At 40.2% G+C, this 19,796-nt stretch overlaps 2 protein-coding genes across 3 annotated transcripts in view; both read right to left on the reverse strand.

The window, feature by feature from the left end:
• Nucleotides 1–581: 581 nt before the first annotated feature.
• Nucleotides 582–13,753, reverse strand: LOC146461710 (organic cation transporter protein-like). Its single transcript, XM_085086732.1, has 12 exons — nt 13,643–13,753; nt 9,223–9,375; nt 8,093–8,257; nt 7,290–7,518; nt 7,010–7,208; nt 6,550–6,768; nt 6,022–6,156; nt 5,488–5,588; nt 3,469–3,577; nt 3,088–3,160; nt 2,773–2,928; nt 582–1,495 (listed from the first exon to the last, which is right to left on the reverse strand). Exons 2-12 carry the CDS (start codon nt 9,331–9,333, stop codon nt 1,376–1,378), a joined length of 1,617 nt encoding a protein of 538 aa, XP_084942858.1. The 5' UTR covers nt 9,334–9,375; nt 13,643–13,753; the 3' UTR covers nt 582–1,375.
• Nucleotides 13,754–18,153: 4,400 nt separating this feature from the next.
• LOC146461711 (organic cation transporter protein-like) overlaps nt 18,154–19,796 on the reverse strand; it is a 16,357-nt gene continuing 14,714 nt past the window's right edge. Inside the window, exon 11 of one of the 2 annotated variants that reach the window (XM_085086573.1) lies at nt 18,154–18,718. In XM_085086573.1, the coding sequence (XP_084942699.1) occupies nt 18,302–18,718 (417 nt within the window). In that variant the 3' untranslated portion in view covers nt 18,154–18,301. The remainder of the gene's footprint in view (nt 18,719–19,796) is intronic. The other variant, XM_085086574.1, reaches the window with a different exon arrangement.

The raw sequence follows: 19,796 nt of genomic DNA on the forward strand, positions 1-19,796 counted from the left end.
TCACATTGCTCGTCTTTCTTTCTTCCGTCCTCCTCCTCACTTAGGAGGTCGTCCAAAAACATTTGGCAGAAAAAAACGCATGCGTAGCAGTTTGTCTGCTGTGGAGTTCTAACCTAGTTCAGTTTTCGCTGTTGTGATTGACCATTTCAAGGTTTTAGCTTTGTCACAAGCGAATTTATGTTGTTTTCACTAATGTTTCCATTGCTTTGTGGAAGAAGCAAAATTTTTCGAATGTCTAAACACCATTTTCCAGATCTAGGAGAACTAACGGGCAGTTCCGCTGAATAAGTGTTGCGCGGGCCCTGGGAAGGACACCACTAGTTATCGTAAACAGCTTTGGACCAATCAAAGAGCACGTAGGGTTTTGATTGTTTTGTAAAATGTATATATTACCTTCTAACAAACTTTGCTCAAGTAGTGAATAAAGCTCAAATTTAGTGCAAAACTTTCGCTTGGCATTATTTTATTTCATTTAAAGGGTAATCTCACCGATTTGTCGACGAGGCCTACGATCATTAGATCAACAATCTGATGTCATAAAGAAAAGGGACTGTGATCTGTTCAACAGAATCATCAATGACAGTGGCCATGTATTGTTTGACTTGCTTCCACCTAAATGAAATAGGGCTCTTAGAGATGGGCTCTTAGAGATAGGGCCATGATTTCATACCCCCTAGAGTGAATACTGAAAGGTTTAAATGGGATTTTGTAAATAGATGCCTTTTTAGGTTTATTTCTTGATGTTTTTTTAACTCAATTTGTAATCTGTAATTTGCTTGGTTCCTCATTGGTTGTAAGTTCTTCACTGATTGTAAAGCCACACATATGTTGTGTCTAATTTTTTAATGAAGATTAAAAATTCGCTTCTGTTGATCAGCGGTCGGCGTACGCAAGCCAAAGATAGACCACCAGTTTTCATTCTTTATTGTATATAAAAATGCTTCAAAATTTATAAAATCTTTGGGATTAATATAAACTTTACTATGCTGCTTCCAAAACATAATTCAAATGTTTGTAATAATAGCACACATACGGGTGCGTTTCTTTGGGATGATCCAGATCAGGATCAATGATCCCAGATCACTCGGATCATGGTGCATCAATGGAACCGAGGAATCCTTTAATAATGGCCTCAAAACTCAAAAACCATTTCGGGGCTAAAAACATTTCTTTTTCGAGTTCGTGTCTATTGGGTTATATGTGGCAGTTTTCAGTGTTTCATATTAAAAACTTTAACTTTCAAAATCAGTTACTACTAAAACCACTGTAGCTAAAATAAGAAAAAAAATAATTTCAAGGTCAATTTATATCACCCTTACTCCTAAAGTCCTAAGTCTGCACGCATTTATCTCACAGTCGATATTTCCCGATTACTTTACATAGCAGTATGAAGTTCACCGTCCACAAGGTGTGCCCGGCTGCTGGTAATATCCTTTACAGTGTCTTCCATCGTTAGATCAGTCTTCTCCTCCACACTCTTCTCTCCATAAGAGGCCTGAAATATAGATTTTACACGTTAATGTGCTGCACAGTTTCACAGTCTGTGTGCCTCGATCCCCAGGTGGACTTGGACTATGGTAAGTACTTGATATATGGTAATTATTATGCCCCCAACTTGATATATAGTAATTGTTATGTCATATATAAAGTACACACAAAATTGTAAGTGAGCGGACGTACGTGCATTCGTTGACCAAAGCGGCCCGCTGACTTCGGTGTGCATGTGATTTTTGATAATGTAATGTTGCCTGTGATAAGGTGTAAGACTACACGCCAAGTTGTTAATTCTTAGAAACAGACCTTTGTAAAATGAAAATCTGTTGTAAAGTTTAAGCTTAATACTGTGCAAGTTATGGTGGCTCTGAATCTGAGCGAACATTCTATGACTATGAAGTTTGAAGTTTATTTGCCTTTCTTTCTAATATATTTACAATTTATTGAGTGGTTAATGTATGGCGAGGTGACCTCTAGAAACCACCAGGCTTATAGTTGAGGCCACCTCGTACCTAAAAAATATATGCTTATATAGTTTGTGCAACAAGTGTGCAGCTTTGCCATTCGGTGAAATTTTGGTTGTTCTTAGTTTATTACCACTCCTGAATAGCTTTTGTTAATACTAGAAGGGCCTTAAAAACAGTAAGATGCAATAATCATGAAGTAAAACAACATTCAAATAAATAATTATACGGGTCAAAATAATCACTTCAGAAGCTTAAGATGAGCTGGAAAAACTAGGCGAGGAATAGCCGTAAGGGCAGTAAAAACAGGTGCTGAGCTGGCAAAGCACAGCCTCATGCGGCAAAATATTCCAAACACGACTAGTTCGAGACCTTTTCTACTGTCGTGTTTCCCGCGATAATTAAAGTGTTTGCTCAATATTGAAAGCAGTGCTGTCCTGTGTTGGTGTATATTATTCTGTAGAAAGTGGCCCCAACATTTGAAAGAGATCCTAAATGCAGAAGCAACTTTCTTGAACTAGTTTTTGTAAGCCTTATTTTGTTATGGCATAAACCGTCTATCATGCACACTTTTTACTGACCCTCATAAGAAACGAACATAAAACTAGCTGTAGTCAAAGACTAGGCAGTGCGTTCGAAATATCTATTTTGGGGAACTACAACATAACGTAATTCAAAATGGCGACGAAAAGATGAACGATACATACGCCGAACGAAAAAGATCTGCCGTTATGCATAGGACACGCACACGACAACACAGGCACACCAACAAATTAGTATGCGTCTCCTTCGTCAAACGCAATAAAATCCCCACCTGTAATGCGACGTATGCCTCTTCTGCGCCTTCTTCCGAGTCCACAGTTTCAGCGGTCGGCATTCCCTTAGTCTCTGGCAAAGTCATACACAGCAAACCAGCTAACAGCGCATTAATCCCCATGATGCCATATGGAAGGAGTGGATGGACCAGACGCTGTGAAAAGTAGCGAAGACAATATGGTACGTTATGCCTTACAGTTCGGCTGGAACAGACTGGAAAGCAAGTGCTCTATCCATTGCGAAAAAAGGTATTTTCTTTGAGCTTAAAAGATTAATGCAGGTCTACATTTTAAAATAAGCGAAAACTACTCACCAGATGGACGACATACGGAGAGCAAAACGAACCAATCCGACCAGCTGCTGTTGAAGATCCCATACCTATGTTCCTACAAAGGACAACGAAAGTGATCAACAATACATTTCTCCTTACATTGACAAACAGTCATGCGATGAGAGATTAGTGGCAAGTTTCATTATACAGCTTTAATTTACTAAGGTGGGAGTGGGAAGCCGGACGAATTTCACCTTACCAGATCATGAATTTACAGCGAACTAAACCCGGCGGAGGTTTATGCACCATAACGTAGATGAAGCCTTTATAATAAGGATTTTATTGCCATCCGAAAGCGGAATCCTGTAGTTGCATCAGATTACTGACACAGATCAAGAAAGAACAACAGTGTAACAATAATACCTGATGACCGTGGGGAAGAGCTCGGCAGCGTACACGTAGACGGCATCAAAAGAAATAAACACGAAAAACTTGGCTAACAACGCCATGACGATGCGACCTGCCATGAAACCTGAAACAAAAACAAAAAAAAACACACTTTCATAACTATGAACTTAAAGGGGAAGTATCACGCAAATTTGCTGTTATTTCAAAACCCAAAAATGTTCGTCTGTCAGCAGAAACAAGGAAATAATTGTCAAGTTTGTTATAAATTACGACCCCAGTACAATAAAACTGTCGATTGGTGCCTCTGGCCAGAAACAGAAAAGGTCGTTACGGATTGAAACTTGAAAAATATTAGGCTAATGTTTTTCAGGTTTTCGCATTTTTGTTTCCAAAATGCGCTAGAACAGATCACGAGTTGTTCCTTTCAAGAATTGAGTTGATTTCTTTCCTCTCGTCTTTCTAGAATTATTTGGCAGCTGGTTGAAGGTCTTATTTCATAATTTTTAACAAAAGATGTCAAAAACCCCATGATACTTCCCCTTTAATCTCAACATCTAAAGTGAGCAGTCGAACCTGTATATAACGGCCCTGTATTAAGCGGCCACCCTCTATTAAGCGGCCAGTTTTTAAAGTCCCGATTTTTCACGCATACAAACGCTGTATTTGTTACCTGTGTTAGGCGGTCACCTCTATTAAGCGGCCGCGGCCACCCTTTAGCAGTCCTATGTTTGTCTTTCTTTGTTATTTTTACCTGTATTAAGCGGCCTCCCTTGAATAGAAACTAAGCCATATGCACAGTACCATGGATAACAGGAATTGTCGCTGGCAGTGCCGACTGTCAACGACTTACTCTACAAACAAAAGTTTCAAATTCCAAGGCGCCAAACGCACGTGTCCGACTTTTTTAAGTCGCTGTAATTCTTACCCTATTCCAATTTTAACTTGAAGAATTTTATTGTATACAGTGTTACTTTTAATTAACGACATTACCTTTATAACTCCACTTCGGTCGTAACGACTATGAAATGACGGAATAAGATATTTTGTTGTGAACTGCAAGTCACGTAAGTAAGTGAGTTAGAAATACAGTACTGTACACCGTACAAGAGTAGAGGACAATTTATTACACAGTGCTTTTACACAGTGTTACGTATATTATACCATTAAGTTACAAGTTGGCACTGAACTTTGTTTAAAGTATTAATCTCTTGAAAGAGTGACGATTGTCCTATTGTTTCCTTGCATAAAATGTTTTTGGATGATACACCATTAAAATTGACATTAGACGGCCAGTTCCTCAAGTCCCGAGGGTGGCCGTTATATACAGGTTCAACTGTATTAAATAGGGTAAAATTTTCCGGGGCCAGTGTAAAGAGATTCAAAAGCTGACGTTTCTGGTAATAGTCGTCACCGGAGCAAATTCCACCCCACCCCTTTTACTCGGATGAAATACATACACTGGAAACTTCAGTTTGAATTTCTTTATGATGGACAATTTCCCTGTCAACTCAGCTGAGATCAAAGTTATGTGTGTCACTCCCCCACCCAGTCCTCCCTGTCAACTGGACTTGGTGACAGCCTCTCTCGTCGTTACCAGCAGTTAGTCAGTTTAATGTTTCGTCAACTGTAAAACGCGGATTATGACGGGTTTGTGGGAATGCTTGACATCATCACCACAGTTTTCTAATATGATTTATCTGACTAGATGATATACTTGGCAAATGCTTACACAAGATCCGATTACGTTTTTGCTTTCTTCAACGGTGGTCATTTTCCAGCAAAAGAAAGAAGACACAAACGACAACAAAGAGAGGAAGCGAACATAGCGGAGACAGCGGGAAAAATGAAGTACTCTTTCGCAAACTGATAAGAACTTTCTCAAGTCATTTATCTTAAATACGAAGGACAATTTATCAGTTTGGCTACAATTTGTATCGTAGGACATGACCAGAAAACGGCGCGATTTGTTTTGTTCCGTTTTCATTAGAAAGAAACTTTTAAATGGAAGTTGCCCGATGGAATAAGCCTGCTTACCTTTGTCATCACCCGGGTCATACATTGTACACAACACTGCTCCGGTGGACGCGATGGCAGCTAGAACCATGCAGTACACGAGCGGCTTTTTACGACCAAACCTACAGAAAAAAATAATAATAAATAAATAAACGAAGGAATAAATGAAATTCAAGCCCCATTCTTTAGCGACTGTTGTTATTCCTATTCTGGATAATCAATCCTTAATTATTCGTATTCCGACCAATTCTTTTCGTTCTAAGCACAAAGCTACATTCTATCTATTCTGCTATCAGTAGCCGATGATGGGACATTGTTTTGCTCATTCAGGAGACGGAACCGTCGCTCGTCTAAGAAGAGTTTGAGTCTGCTCGTGTTTTCGCTAGATTCGGTGGACGTAAACTCTCTTACTTCTTTTCGTTCACATTCATTGACTCTCGATTTTTTTTACTCTCGTGTGCTCTCAAGGAATCAAAACAACAGGAAACCTTTGGTTTCTTTCAATGCTCTCAGTAGCCTTGCCTCTGTCTACATTACCAATCTGTCACCACTTACCTGCCTAATAACCATATGGCCACATAATTGGCGGGAATCTCGATGACTGAAGAGAGAAAGAAATTCAAGTACATGTTACCGCCAAGTGTTGGAGTGCTGAATGATACACCGTAGTAAACCAGACCGTTTACAAACCTAAAAGAAAAGATAATCACCTTGATGAGAAATATTGTTTCACTGGCAAATAATTTATTTGGTTGATAGGCAAGTATCAAGAGATATACTAAAACACAGGTTTCCTTGGTCATTTAGCAACATACCAAGATACGAGGATCCTTTAGCACTTACTAAGCCTACCAGGATACAAGTGTCCTATGGTACTTACGAGGCATACCAAGATACAAGTTTTCTGTGCCACTTAACAGGCATACCAGGTTACAAGTTTCCTGTAACACTTGCGAGGCCTATCAAGATTACTAAGCATACCAAGATACAAATATCTTGTGGCACTTAACAAGCATACGACGATACAAGTTTCCTGTGGCACTTAAAACCCATACCAGGATACAAGTCTCCTGTGGCACTTACCAGGCATACCAGGAAACAAGTGTCCTGTGCAACATTTTCTTGGTTCGAAACAAATCTCTGACGTCACCCATCTGCTGTAGTTTGCCATCAGCACTTGGGTTAAAGAGCGGTTCATTGGGATACTCCTTCTTGTTAGTGGTGGCAATTTCTCGCAGTATTTCCTCTGTTTCCGCAACCTTCCCTTTCAGCAACAAATACCTTGTAGATTCGGGTATATACCTTGAAACAGAGTAAATAAATTCACGTAGCTTATTATAATTCAGACTTTTTGCTCTGGTGGTACCAATGAAGAAGTTTTGCATGTTAATGGGTAGAAAGAAGTTGGAAGCACTAACTTTAGCTCGGACCAAGTTCGTGAACTCAACGCAAGTCTGTGTATGCACTCGCAGGTCAAGTTGACCTGCTCATTCTTTTAGGATCTGCGGGTGGCTAAACTTCAACTGAATAGTAGGCTACTTACCGCCAGGCTATTAGAACAGGAAGTCCTGGGGCGGCGCATATGATTGACAGTATCCTCCAATCACGGACTCCATACGCCAAACCTGCGAGCATGACAAGACCTAACGCCCACGAGTAAAACAGCGAGTTACCAGCTACGTGACGATGCCTCCTACCCACAAACTCAGTCGCCATCACATACAGGCCCATGCCCCCACCGCCTGATGAGGGCAGAAAATGATTCATTTAGTAAGATACGTTTGTGTGAGGCCAAGAATCTTCTTATGAAATACGGAACTCACCTATACTCAAACCAGTGCAAAGTCTAAAGAGGATAAATAGCCAGAATTTGTGCGGGAAGGAGGCCAAAAGACCAAACAGACTGGTCATAAACGCAAAGAGGACAAGCACAGGTTTACGACCGATTTTGTCTGACAAAAGCCCGCCAAGCAGTGCACCAACCATCCATCCAGCGAACACAAGGGAAGTGGAAAGAGAACTGAGAACGGCGTGATCACAAACCAGGTCAAACTGAAATCAAACAACAACAAAAGCAACACATAAACAGATTTTCAATTAATTGTCCTAAAAAAATCCACTTGACTAATGTTTGGTTTATCAACAGCGTTGATAACTGACGCACTTGAATCTCTCTACGGTGGCCAATTTACCATTAGTGATAAACCAAACATTCTATTCTACTTTGGTCCCACCGACGCAGCATCCTAGTTTCTTTATCCACTTAAGTAATAACTTGGCAAAGTTCAGCTGTTTGAAAGCCTATATAATCATAACACTTATCAAGTCCACGATTACTGGAAAGTTTCCCAAGATTTTTTGTGTTTTTAATTATTTAAAAGACTTTCTTCTGGCAAACTTTCAGATTTTGTTTGAGAGCAATCAAATGAAGAAGATGAAAAAATTTTACGGAAATCTTCATCGACTGTTCGACGCAAACGCAGCCGCTATTAATGTTGATACCACTGCTTTGAAAACCCGCAAGACCAGAACCTTCTTTTCCTACTAATTTCAAACGTCCCATAAAAGTACAGATAGATTAACGAGTGTCTCTTTCCAGGAATTAAAACTATGTTGTATTTTTTACTTGAGTGACAACGGAGGTGAAATCATCAGTGAATTTCCAGGCCTCTCTCGGCATACTGCATCGCCTCTTGTCTGATGGTTTGAAAGTTCCAGTAAAGTTACACGCGTTGTGATTGTCTGCGCACATCCAGTTGGGTTCAGCGGCAATGAACGTGGGCACCATCACCTGGAAGACGCATAATACTCCATATAAGAATGAGTTACTTTTCTCGGAGTAACTACAACTCTAAAGAGAAGTTAAGTAAGTGTAGTAGAGAGAGAGGTTAACTTGCCAAAGAGTGAAACATCTCTTGGTATTGCTAATGCCTCTTTGGATTCCAATAACACTTCCTAAGATCTGCTTTTCCCCAATACTGTAGTCATAAACGCGGCAAAAATCTCTTTGTATTACCAGGTACGTTACTTACGAAACTCGTATTTTTTTTCCAACTTTCCTTCGATGCATAGAACGTGCGCGCAGTATCAAAAGCAGGCACCGTCCATAAACACTTACCAGCTTACTGCTTTAGTGTACACGTAACCTATATGCACGTGCTTCTAACAAACGCATGCTGCTCTCTTCAGGAAAATGGCACGGGAAAACATCGTGATTTAATATGTTCTCGTTGTATATAGCAACTGCATGAATATCCGCTCCAGTGTTCGTGACGTGATTTCGCCATGTACACAGTTCTTGTGTATCAATGAAAATAGGATTACTTGTGGAATATGATAGGATGTACAATCGAAAACCTTGTAGTATTAAAACGGTACACAGAGAAGTATTGCTCAAAACAGCAAACCATGATTAGGTATAGCTTTTGTTTGAATGGTCTCACTCATGGACCGAGACGTTAGAGCCACCTTGCACAACATATGTAAAGTACTGTTCAGTAGCTTTCACTCGAAAGGTGACACTTGAGGATTTCATTCCCAGACACAAAAGTTAGATCCACCTTGTAAAGCATAGACAAAGTACGACCAGAAGAAAGTACTGCCCAGTAGCTTTCCTTTGAAGGGTCGTGCTTTAAAGTTTCATTTACTCAAAAATTCACACCACATTACACCAATGAAAGTGTCACTGCTTGGGAAAAAGTTAACACTTGTAACTGAGTTCGAGACATCACATGAGTTCTCACATGAAGTACTTACCTGGAAAGTCATGTTGAACCACTCTATGTAGCTGAGAATTAAGATCAATCGAATCTGGTACAGCCCCAGGCTCCCGATTCGCTCCAATATATCGTCCACCGTCAGCGCCATCTTGCCCTTTTACGAAAACTGGCTAGCGTTCAGAGAAATAACCTGAAACGAGAATGAAAGTTCTCAGTATTTTACGATTAACGATTAATCACGCCGTTCACATTTCATGGTCCTCCAGTTATGTGAGTTATGTTAAGTACATATGTCGGTATCAAGGTAGGTCGCAAGGTATTTTTAACTTTTGAATAAATATGTAGATGGATGATTAGGTAGGTAACACCGAGGTCCGAATTCAAACCACTCCGGCGCTGACAAACTAACCGTCCAGGCTTCTTCTGCAGTATAAAGTAAGTGGGATCATTACTACTCCCTTCTGAATGGAATTCTATTCCCACCACAGGATTAGGGGTAGAACGAAGAGTCATCATAATGCCGTGTGGAAGGCACTTGGTAATGTTTTGTGAAACTTGTTTTTCGCAAGGAGACAAATCGCAGGATACATGTTAAACTACGCAATGCTTTAAACATTGTTCTTCGAAATGTCGAGCCCACTTTCAGTTTTTACGAAAAAAATGTGTATAGCAAGCAGTCCATCGAGATGGTGGGAGTGAGATTATTATAAACTGTAACCAATCCCCGTCGTCCAATTGCTTACATGCACTATTACAAAGGTAATGACATGTTATTAAAACAATTTTATCGTGTTACCTCATTATGCATTGGGATTTTATCGCAATGCCAGACAACACTGCATGAACAGAAAACCTAAGCTAAGCTCAAGACTCGACTGCCTGGCTAAAGGTCTGCGAAAATTTGTTTTAGTGATGGCATAAGTTTACTTACCGGCCTTAGACAGGTCTTCAATATTTACCGACATCATTTACAGAGATTATAGAAATTATCAGCTCCGCACTGAATTTCATATTAAAGTGATTTTTTTTTTGACAAAACAAAGTATTTTTTAACATCATTTGATTAAGGTGTTTGACCATCACAATGGAGAGAATAATCAGAAAAAAAAAACAGATGGGTTTCTCTTTGGCGGGTAAACGTACTCGCAGGTGGAATGTGATGTCATTATCATAGTTCTTGCCAATAGACAGCAATAGAAAATAGAGCTTGCACTCGTTCACAAACCGGCGTAGATTGTTCCTGCGACATACACTTATGTTTTGGAAGTTCATTAGCCTCCCGTCACGCAAGTTTTCTTCCCAACGAGATTTCGTTACAAGCCAAAAGAGCGTCTGCGAGGAAGGCTGCGCTAGAAGTTCATAAGATAGGACAAAAATAACAACCAGCAGACCCAAAATCCAGGGCTGCAAATAACGGCCGGTCAACGGACAATGTCCGGTCAAAATTGGGTATTGACCGGACAAATCCTTGCATTGCCGGACATCTTGTCCGGTCCTTTACCGACTCGTTCAGAGAAATTTTAATTTTTAACTATTTGATAATCACGAGGGACAACATTCATGTCTCCGAAAGAAAAAAAAAACGAATATAAAACTAGACAAATTTGCTGTCGAGAAATTCCCGGTAGTCGCAAATTTACACGATGTCATCAAGTCCTGTCGCGACCGCAAATCATCGTGTCTTCCGTTAATTAGTAGAGGGTTTTACCTTTGGCTAGATATTATGATTGACTCTTAAATAAAGTGATTGACTGTTTGTTTGATTGGTTGAATGATCAGAAAGCCCCCTCACGAAGAATAATCTCGCGGCACCAAGAATTCTCCACGTAGTATTTGTTGCAAAGTGGGAAAAGCGAACAAACCATACGTTACTTCCGGCACAACCTGCAAAACATGCTTGGTTACTAAGCTTTCTGGTGATTTCATCACTCGATGCAACTCAAAAATGGAGCGTATGACACAAAAAGTGGAAGAATAAGGTCTTCTTAAAGGGATTCTAAATGGAAGAAAGTCAGCGAGCGCATTGGACGCCATGCATTTAATACAATTACATACAGTGCTGCCGAATTTCGAAACCCTAAGACGATACATGTATGAATTAAAGTTAAGTGTTTCTTGTTTATGTTTACATTTCAGTTAGCTTCTTTTTTCAAATTAATTAAGAGACCGATTGAATCCTTCAGCTTTCATATATTCTGCACATTTTACTTAAAGTTCAGTTGTAGAAATGATGTGGCGATTGCCAAAGTGTAATATTTAATTATAAGTGATTTTGCCAGATGTATAGTAAAACGGACAATTGCGGTTGTATCTTGCGTAACCGTTCTACGTACTGAAATTATGCGAGGCTGCTTCGCAGTAAAGAGTAGTAAAACTATTACATGTAAATTTTAATATTTTTATTGCCAAACCGACTTGGATTCAGTTGTTGTTGTTTTTTTTTTAGTTATAAAAGGATTACTGTGCAATCTGGGTTCACTATCCCAAGAGTTATGACTGTTAAAATTTGACCGGCCAAAAACGGGTAGTGTCCGAGCAAAAACATGTTTGACCGGACAACGTGACTGGCGCCTGCCAGTTAGTTATTTGCAGCCCTGAAATCAATGTTTGTTTTCACTTGTCACCCGCTCAGTTAAAAAAACAAAAACAAATAAAATGCCATTGGCCCGGTTCCTATTCCCTCGCGCGCAGCTCAGCTTCGATTTTGAGCTCGATCGTTTGTCGTTAGAGTCTCTAAAAAGCTGAAACAACCACAAATTGTGTTTAAGAAATTTTGTCTTCTACCACGTTCAGCGAATGACAACGACTCCCCGATAATTTGCAGGCACCACATTTATTTTGACCCCTGTGACCCCTGACTAGTGAAATGACCTGTGGGAGGGGGGGGGGGGGGTGAGAGGGAGGGGGTAGGGTACCAAGGGGTGAAAGGTCCTGGTACGAGGGTGCTAAAGAAGGACTCTCTTGATTATGCTTCACGAAGAAATTAAACGGCCTTTTTCACATTTCACGGAGAATATAAAACGGGCATTTCATGTTTCACGAAAAAAGGGGAATAGTTTACATCAAAACTTGTGATACTGGTTGGCTTTTCTTGCATAACTACACTCCCTGTGACCTTACAGAGTTGATCTCGGTGTGGTTACCGACCACACATGATAGGTGTATTTTCATTGAGACAACTTTGGCTGGTTGCATAATAGAAGTTCACAAGAGCAAGGAAAACACGTACTTCGTTCTGAGTTCGAGTGATTAAAAATGCTAACTGCTATTTGCCGTAACCAATCACATTTCGCACAGCGACAGGTGCATGTCAAAGTATTTATTTTGATAAAAACAACGATTGTAAGTTTTACAGGAAAGCGGACGCCTCGTACTTGCAAAATGGTGCGGTGAACAATTCTTCGCGATTATTTTGCTTTACATTTTCCCCAGTTCTTAGATCCCAGGCCCACATCGTCATGCCTTTGAAATAAGCAGCGCTAGCGTGATAATGAATGTGTAAGTGAAACGATATTTCTTTGCATCCTCCTTAGAAACAAAGATATTTGCAGTCCTTGAAAATATCGCTTTCTCTTTGCATAAAAACAGTGATTATTAGGGTAATGTAGCAAGCCCCCAACCCTTAAAACTATAGCGCACTATAGCAGCTGCTATAATTACAAGCTTACGAGAACTGCTACACTACTAGATTATTGCGGAGGAAAGGCTTCCTCTCCAGCCATTTTTAAGTTTTGCACGCTTTTGTAATTTAAACTTTGCACTATAAGAAGAAGATAACAGTTTGTAAACAAACACTTCAATTGTTCTATTGTAGGTAAACATCCAAGTGAAAACACAACGAAAAGCCAAAGACCACCAGAAAGAAGTTTCTCATCTGGGGCCACAAACTACCAGCCTTTGTCTATCAAATTGTATGACAGCCCTTGCTAAATAACAAAGAAGCGAAAAATCGGATTTCGAACTCAACGTAAATTAAAAATTCTCATTTCCAATCAATGGTCAAGCCACGATTCACGAGAACCAAACTGTCAATTTAAATTTCACAAGAAAAAAACAAAAAACAAAGAAAACAAGACACTCCAAAAATCAGGAAAATTTCCTTTACAGCTCCCTGGTACCTTTTTGACATAAGAGTCCCCCCCCCCCCCGCCTCGCCCCCTGAGGAAACGACTATCCCGGGCCGAACTAACGAACTCAAAATCGCAGCATCCATACGCCGTTCTCGCTTCCTTGCGTATTTTAGAAGATTCTCTTTCACCCCCCCTGTTTTTCGAGTCCCCAAGATCCGGCCATGAATATTTCAACCATTCAGCACATGTTTATGTGTGAATGCGAGCCACTTGGCTACATTTTGCAGTTGATTCAAAAGCTCTATTTTCACTGGACCCTGATAGCCTGCAGCTCGCCCCACATTTTGCCGTTCGAAGAATGCACAAACCTTTTCGAGTTTGAATTACCTTTGCTCTGTGATTTCCTCTTCTCAAATGCTCTGGCAATCCACTGATTTGTTATGAAACTTTTATAGCACGAAGATATTGAAGCACAGCAAAACTGAACTGGCGTGACTGAACCCGAGCCCTAAAGAGTACTGCACTGACTCATCAACTTTGATGGACGGTTAAGTTAATCAGTTATTTGTTTCCTATTGTTTCAGTGATGGGGGGAGGGGGGGGGGGGGGGGAGGGACTCAACCCAGACATTTGCCGCACGGCGTGTGACCCTGATCCTTTTCATCACAAAGAATGACCAGTTTCAAAGATTTGAAAGACGACTTGTCAAGAATTGACAAAAGACAGGTATTCAGTTTAGTCATGTTCCTTGAAAGATACACACCTTAACACCTTTCTCCCTCCGTCCATACATTTAACCTGAACGAGTTCGATGTCCAAACAAATTTCCTCACCTTTCCGTAGTCTGATGTCTGCATTAAAATCCCTAAATTTCCTCGCCGAACAAAAAAAAAAAAAAAAACCTTAAGATGGAACGGCCGTACCCTCGCGGTACATGTGGAAGTACCCATACTCTCTCCCTGCCCCTCTCCCCTCTGGGTCATGGGCTTCTGTGTCGCCGAGTGATAATCACGTGGCTGTAAAGACTAGTGAGGTTTTGGGTAGAAATTAATACAATGTTTTATTAGAAAAATAGCTCAATGGCATTCTGGATATTTTTCGGGGTTAGAACTAAGAGGTGTAAGGAGGGTGATGTCATTGTGATCCCTTTGTAACAAACAAACAAACAAACAAACAAACAATCCGAAATTAAAAAGTAAGTCAGCCAAAATTGGCCGCAGCCTTTTAATAGACATTTAGTAAAAAATGTACAGGAAGTACAAAGCACTGCGAGCTATTGAATAAAACACTGATGTCTATCTACAAACTATTAAAAAAAAAGCGATTGTAAACAGCTCGACATCCGTTCCGTTCAGTATAGTGAGCCGGCTGAGGGCTCTCCGCCTGAAACTGCTGAAAGGGCTTGCCTTTTTCACCTTCACGGTACATGCTTGACGGTAGCAGTGAAAAGTAAAATTTGAACATTCCTAAAGAGTCGCAAAAAACCAAAACTGGTAACTGAGTTAATTGAAGGGGGAGTATCACGCGGGAATTTGAACCAAGTAGCGTCTCTTGTGAAGTTACAGGAAAAAGATTAAACCGTGGGGGTGGCTAGGGGCTTGAAGTCCCATGCAAGTACAAGTTTCAAGGTGTTCCAAAGGTCGTGGCCTGGATAGCAAAGTGCATAGGTAAAGAAAACGAGAAGATTACAACTGCGGTTGATCTAAACCAAGACGCGAAAAAGCGAAGGAAGAATACAAGTGACTCAACTGATTCCAGTAAACGGCAGCGCAAATGAGTTGTTGTATAAATGACGGGAAAAGTGATTTTAATATTGTATTAAGACCAGTATCGGCTCCTGATTAAGACATATTGTAAGGTCTAGTATATTTTGTTAAAACCACTGTTATCAGATTGCGTTAATTTTTCGGAATTTTGGACCTGTTATAAAATTTCAAAAACACCCGGTGTCCGCTTTGAGAGGTTTTTTGAACCAACATGTTGGAAAAAAGTGTCCGCTGTCCGCCTTAGAGAGATGTCTTTACTTTACATTTATTTGCATCAGTAAGCTCTACCCGCAATACTTTTTCTTATTCCTGATGATGGCGTTGATCGGCGAAAGCTTGGATTTTAACCTTTGATTTGAATAGTAGCGGCCTCATTTGGACTTCAATATTAGAAATCACAGCACAAAACATTACGCTTACTACCGAAAAAGGGAACGCTTTGGCTTATTTTTGAGGTAGAAGAAAAAACGATATAGTTTTAATTTCATGTACTAAGGTTAAAAGGTAAGAGTCGCTAGCGGTTCCTCCCCTGGGATGTATGTCTGTTTTATCTAACCTTTGCTTATTTTCAAACTTGTCATTCGCACCTCTGTCATACGATGCTATCGTGTAATCAAATCATGCTTTGTTTTGGAGTTTAAACAAGCCGATGTATATAAACGCCCGGGGCCCGGGGCCCGGGGCCCGGGGAAAAGTACTTCTCGGAATTTTTAGTTGGGAGTGTGCGGCTTGGTTCCGCTTTCATATCAAAATAGGTATTTTTTGGTACACCTTTTCAGACCTGGGGCCCGTTTCTCGAAAGTCCCGGTAACTTACCAGGCCCGACAAGTGTCTTTGGTGATAAATGTTTCTTAACAGAAGTCAATTTTTGTTAGCTTTGAATACTAAATTTTAAAATCTTATAATTCTATGAAAACATTGGCCAAGTACCATGTCTGTAATCACTGTGTAATCGGCGAAAAAACATTTCAAAATATACTTACCGTGTAGCATGAAAATTTTGCGGGAGTTTTATTTTGCGGATTGGCGATATTTTGTAGTTTGCGGGAACAAATTTTTGCGGCTCGAGATGACTGAAATTTCTGGTGGGAACTATTTTTTGCGATTCATTGTTCAAGAAGCAGAAAACTTCCGCAATCATTGAGAATGGATGTAAAAGATCTGGCATCGGAAACGCCCTAGCAAATGGTGTTCCTTCAGATGACTCCATTCGTGCCAATCTAATGTACTGAATTACTGTACACTTTACATTTTCTGTTCTTTACACATTGTTTTGTTTGCGAAACAGACTACCGTATGTGTCCAAGCTCTGGTTACAATGGAAAATCATGTCCGTGTTCTTGTTTGAGTCCAATTTATAACGCCCAGTGGCACAAGTCTATTACAAGCAAAGTTTTCAATTTGACTGAAGGGAGTTATTTTTTGCGGCGTTTTATTTTGCGGGTATTTTTTTCTGCGGGAACTAATTTTTGCGGATCGTGGCCAATCCGCAAAATCCGCAAAAATAAGAACCCGCAAAATTTTCATGCTACACGGTATCGGGCCCGGTATACGGTAAGTTACCGGGACTTTCGAGAAACGGGCCCTTGGCCTCCAAAATTCATACCCATTTTCAGAACTGGTTTCTAAAATCCATTCTCGTTTTCAGACCAAAATGGTTAAAATCTATACCTTCAGACTAAAACGACTCAAAACTCATACCCTTTGGCGCTGCACACACCTATATAGCTTATATACGGAGTACCCCCTCCCGGACTAAACGAAAATTTAAGTTCTGTTTTTCAAAACGCTAAAATGACCAAGACCGCCTACGTTTGTGCTTTGACCTATGTCTCCTTTTCGCCGAGAAAAGCGTGAAATGAGAATTAAGTTTTAAAGCGGAACGTGGAAGGAACAGCCTGAAGAGTCGGACTAGGGTAAGGGAAGATGGGTAATGTCACGCATGTCGTGACGACCCTAATAACGGCTGCGAAGGAGACTACGTTCTCGCATGCTTCTGGAACATTCGCAGTACTGTTCATTGTTTGATTTTGGTCAGTACTTTGTGAAACACCGTATTAATTAAGTATCTCTTGTAAGCAACCTCCAACTCCCTTTCCAAGCTGGCATGAGCTGTCAGTATCACTGGCGCAAATTCATATCCATATCACCCCTCCCCAACCCTGAGAGGTGCCCCCTCCCCCGACTAGAGACTCCCTGGTATCCAATTTTTATGGGTTACTTGATGCTACAGAGCGCTGGCCGTGATGAAGAAGTTACGCAACCTAGCATCGTTCCGTGTGAAGAAGCAGTTAGTGGAGAGTTTGATCCTATCTAAGTTAGATTATTCTAGTACAGTATTCTATCCATTGCCATTGTGTCAGCAGAAACGCTTACAAAGAGTCCAAAATGTATGTGCAGGATATGTCTTAGGTCGCTATGCGAGAGAAGCTGACTGCCTGCAGCTGGACTGGTAGCCTCCCACGCAGTCGTTTTTAGGGGAGCTACTGAACTGGCTGCCGCTGATAGAGCATAGAAGTTATCAGTTACTACAGTGCATATTCGAAGCACTATATTTCGATTATGGGCCACAGTACTTGAAACTCGAACAACACATACCAGCAAGAGACCTACGCTCCTCCTGTGAAGTCAGATTAAAGGTGCCTATCGAAAGTTGCACCTTTTAAGACAGTTCAGCAGCCATGTTCAACGCACTACCAAGTTATTTGCGGAACTGTACTGACTTTCGATCTTTTAGGAGAAATTTGACATCATATCTCATCAATAATTCTCGAAAGAGATTAGAAGTTACATGAATTTCATTACATCTACATTTTAGTTTCTTCATATTTTAATTCTTTAATTAAAATATGGTATTATTGTAAATTATTATATTTTACCATGTTTTGTGTAGTACTGTGTAGTGATTAGAGTAGAATAGGAACTTTTTTTGGCATAGAAGACCCAATTCATTTTTGGAATGCTAATAAACCTTTATTATTGGGTGTATTATTATTATTATTATTATTATTATTATTATTATTATTATTATTATTATTATGTATACACACTTGATTTTCAAGTAAAAACTTGAAAATAGGAGTTTTGAGACCTCTATTATAACTACGAAATTCCTTTTTTTTTTTCAATTTTAAGATTAAACCCCGGAGAAAGACCCTGTTACTATTATAAAACGCTTCCGCTAGGACAACCCCCACCCCACCACCACCCCCATCTCCCAAGGTGACCAGTTTGTAACAGATGCCCAAACATTTATTCATGTAAATACGGAACTTCGCTCCTAAAAAGCAGTGTTATCAAGTGGGTTAGCGTTTTTGTTTTCGTCTTCCTCCTTTTCTTCCTCTTTTGTACCATTTTGCTCTTCTTCGTTCACTTTCTCTACCTCCGCGCTTCCGTCTTCTCCCTCTCCTTTCTCCTTGTCTTCGCTGAGCTCTATGTCGTCGATAGCTTTATTCTGTATTCCCACATCTTTTTCTACCTCCGTTCTTTCGTCTCCTTCCTTATCTTTCTCCTTGTCTCCACTCAGCACTATATCGTCCATAGCTATATTCTGTATGGCCAATTCTGCGCTTTCTTCTGAGTCCATGGTTTCTGCGGTGGGCAGTCCGCGTGTCTCCGGCAACGTCATACATAGTATGCTCGCCAGCAATGCATTAGCTCCCATGATGCCGTACGGGAGGAGCGGATGTACCCGGGTCTATAAGAAAAAAGTTCAATCCAGGAGTTATTGTCTAAAACCAAAATTTTTGGTTTGTAATTCCGGACATTTTCCTTGCCAAATGGAAAGGCTTCTTGCGATCCTGTCGAAAAGCCTCCCATACAGTTAAAAGCGTAGGTAACAAGAAAACAACAAAATGGGAATGTAACTTTGGGCAAATGAATGGAAAAGTGGCGTACCTCCGATGGAAGGTCTTCAACTTTGTTCCGTAAAATTTTCAGTATATCCGCGCGCGACATTTACATCCAACCATTTAAACTTGAAATTTTGGCCAAATAGAAGCGCCCTTGGTGTAAAATTGTTTGCGAATTATATCCGATATTTTACTCATGAAGCTCTAAACCTGCATGCGACCACATTGTTGATTCAATCCTTTTATTATTTAAACTAGTAATAGTTTTCACTAGGGCTGCCCCCTGCTTTTGAAGATCTGTTTAACACCTGTATATGGTTTTTTACTGGATGTAAATACTGTGCATACGAATATTAAAAAAGAAACGTTTGAATATTTATTGAAGTTAACATCCATGTAACTGGTTAGCATACATGTATTTCTCTGTAAATTTGACATTGAAATATATTATAGTAATACACTTTTAATTTGTGAAACAGCAACGTATTGTATGTATAATTATGTGAACTCGTGGTTTGAAAGGCTGCTAAAGATGCAGAAGATGGCGAAACGTGACTTCGTGGTTGCAAGACCTTGACACTCTGTTAGAATATGGCAAAACGCGAACTCGTGGTTGAAATGCTGCTAAATGATGGCGAAATGCGAACTCGTGGTTGCAAGACCTTGAAACACTGCTAGAAAGAACTCGAAATGCTGCTAGAGGACGACGAAACGCAAACTCTTGCTCGTAAGACCCGCAAACGCTGCTCGAAGACCTCGTGGTTGCAGAATGACAGCTACCCGACAGCACCTTGCGCGCTTGCTGAAATATTACCCGAGACCACCGTGCGCGCCTAGTTTGATCAAATCGAGATGTTTTTCGCATACTAACAAATTTACTTACAGTACTTACTTTCTTACATTTTGAAATTCCTTATATGTATA

This window comes from Pavona decussata, unplaced genomic scaffold (assembly GCF_977016875.1).
Source record: "Pavona decussata unplaced genomic scaffold, jaPavDecu1.1 SCAFFOLD_195, whole genome shotgun sequence".
Lineage (NCBI taxonomy): Eukaryota > Metazoa > Cnidaria > Anthozoa > Scleractinia > Agariciidae > Pavona > Pavona decussata.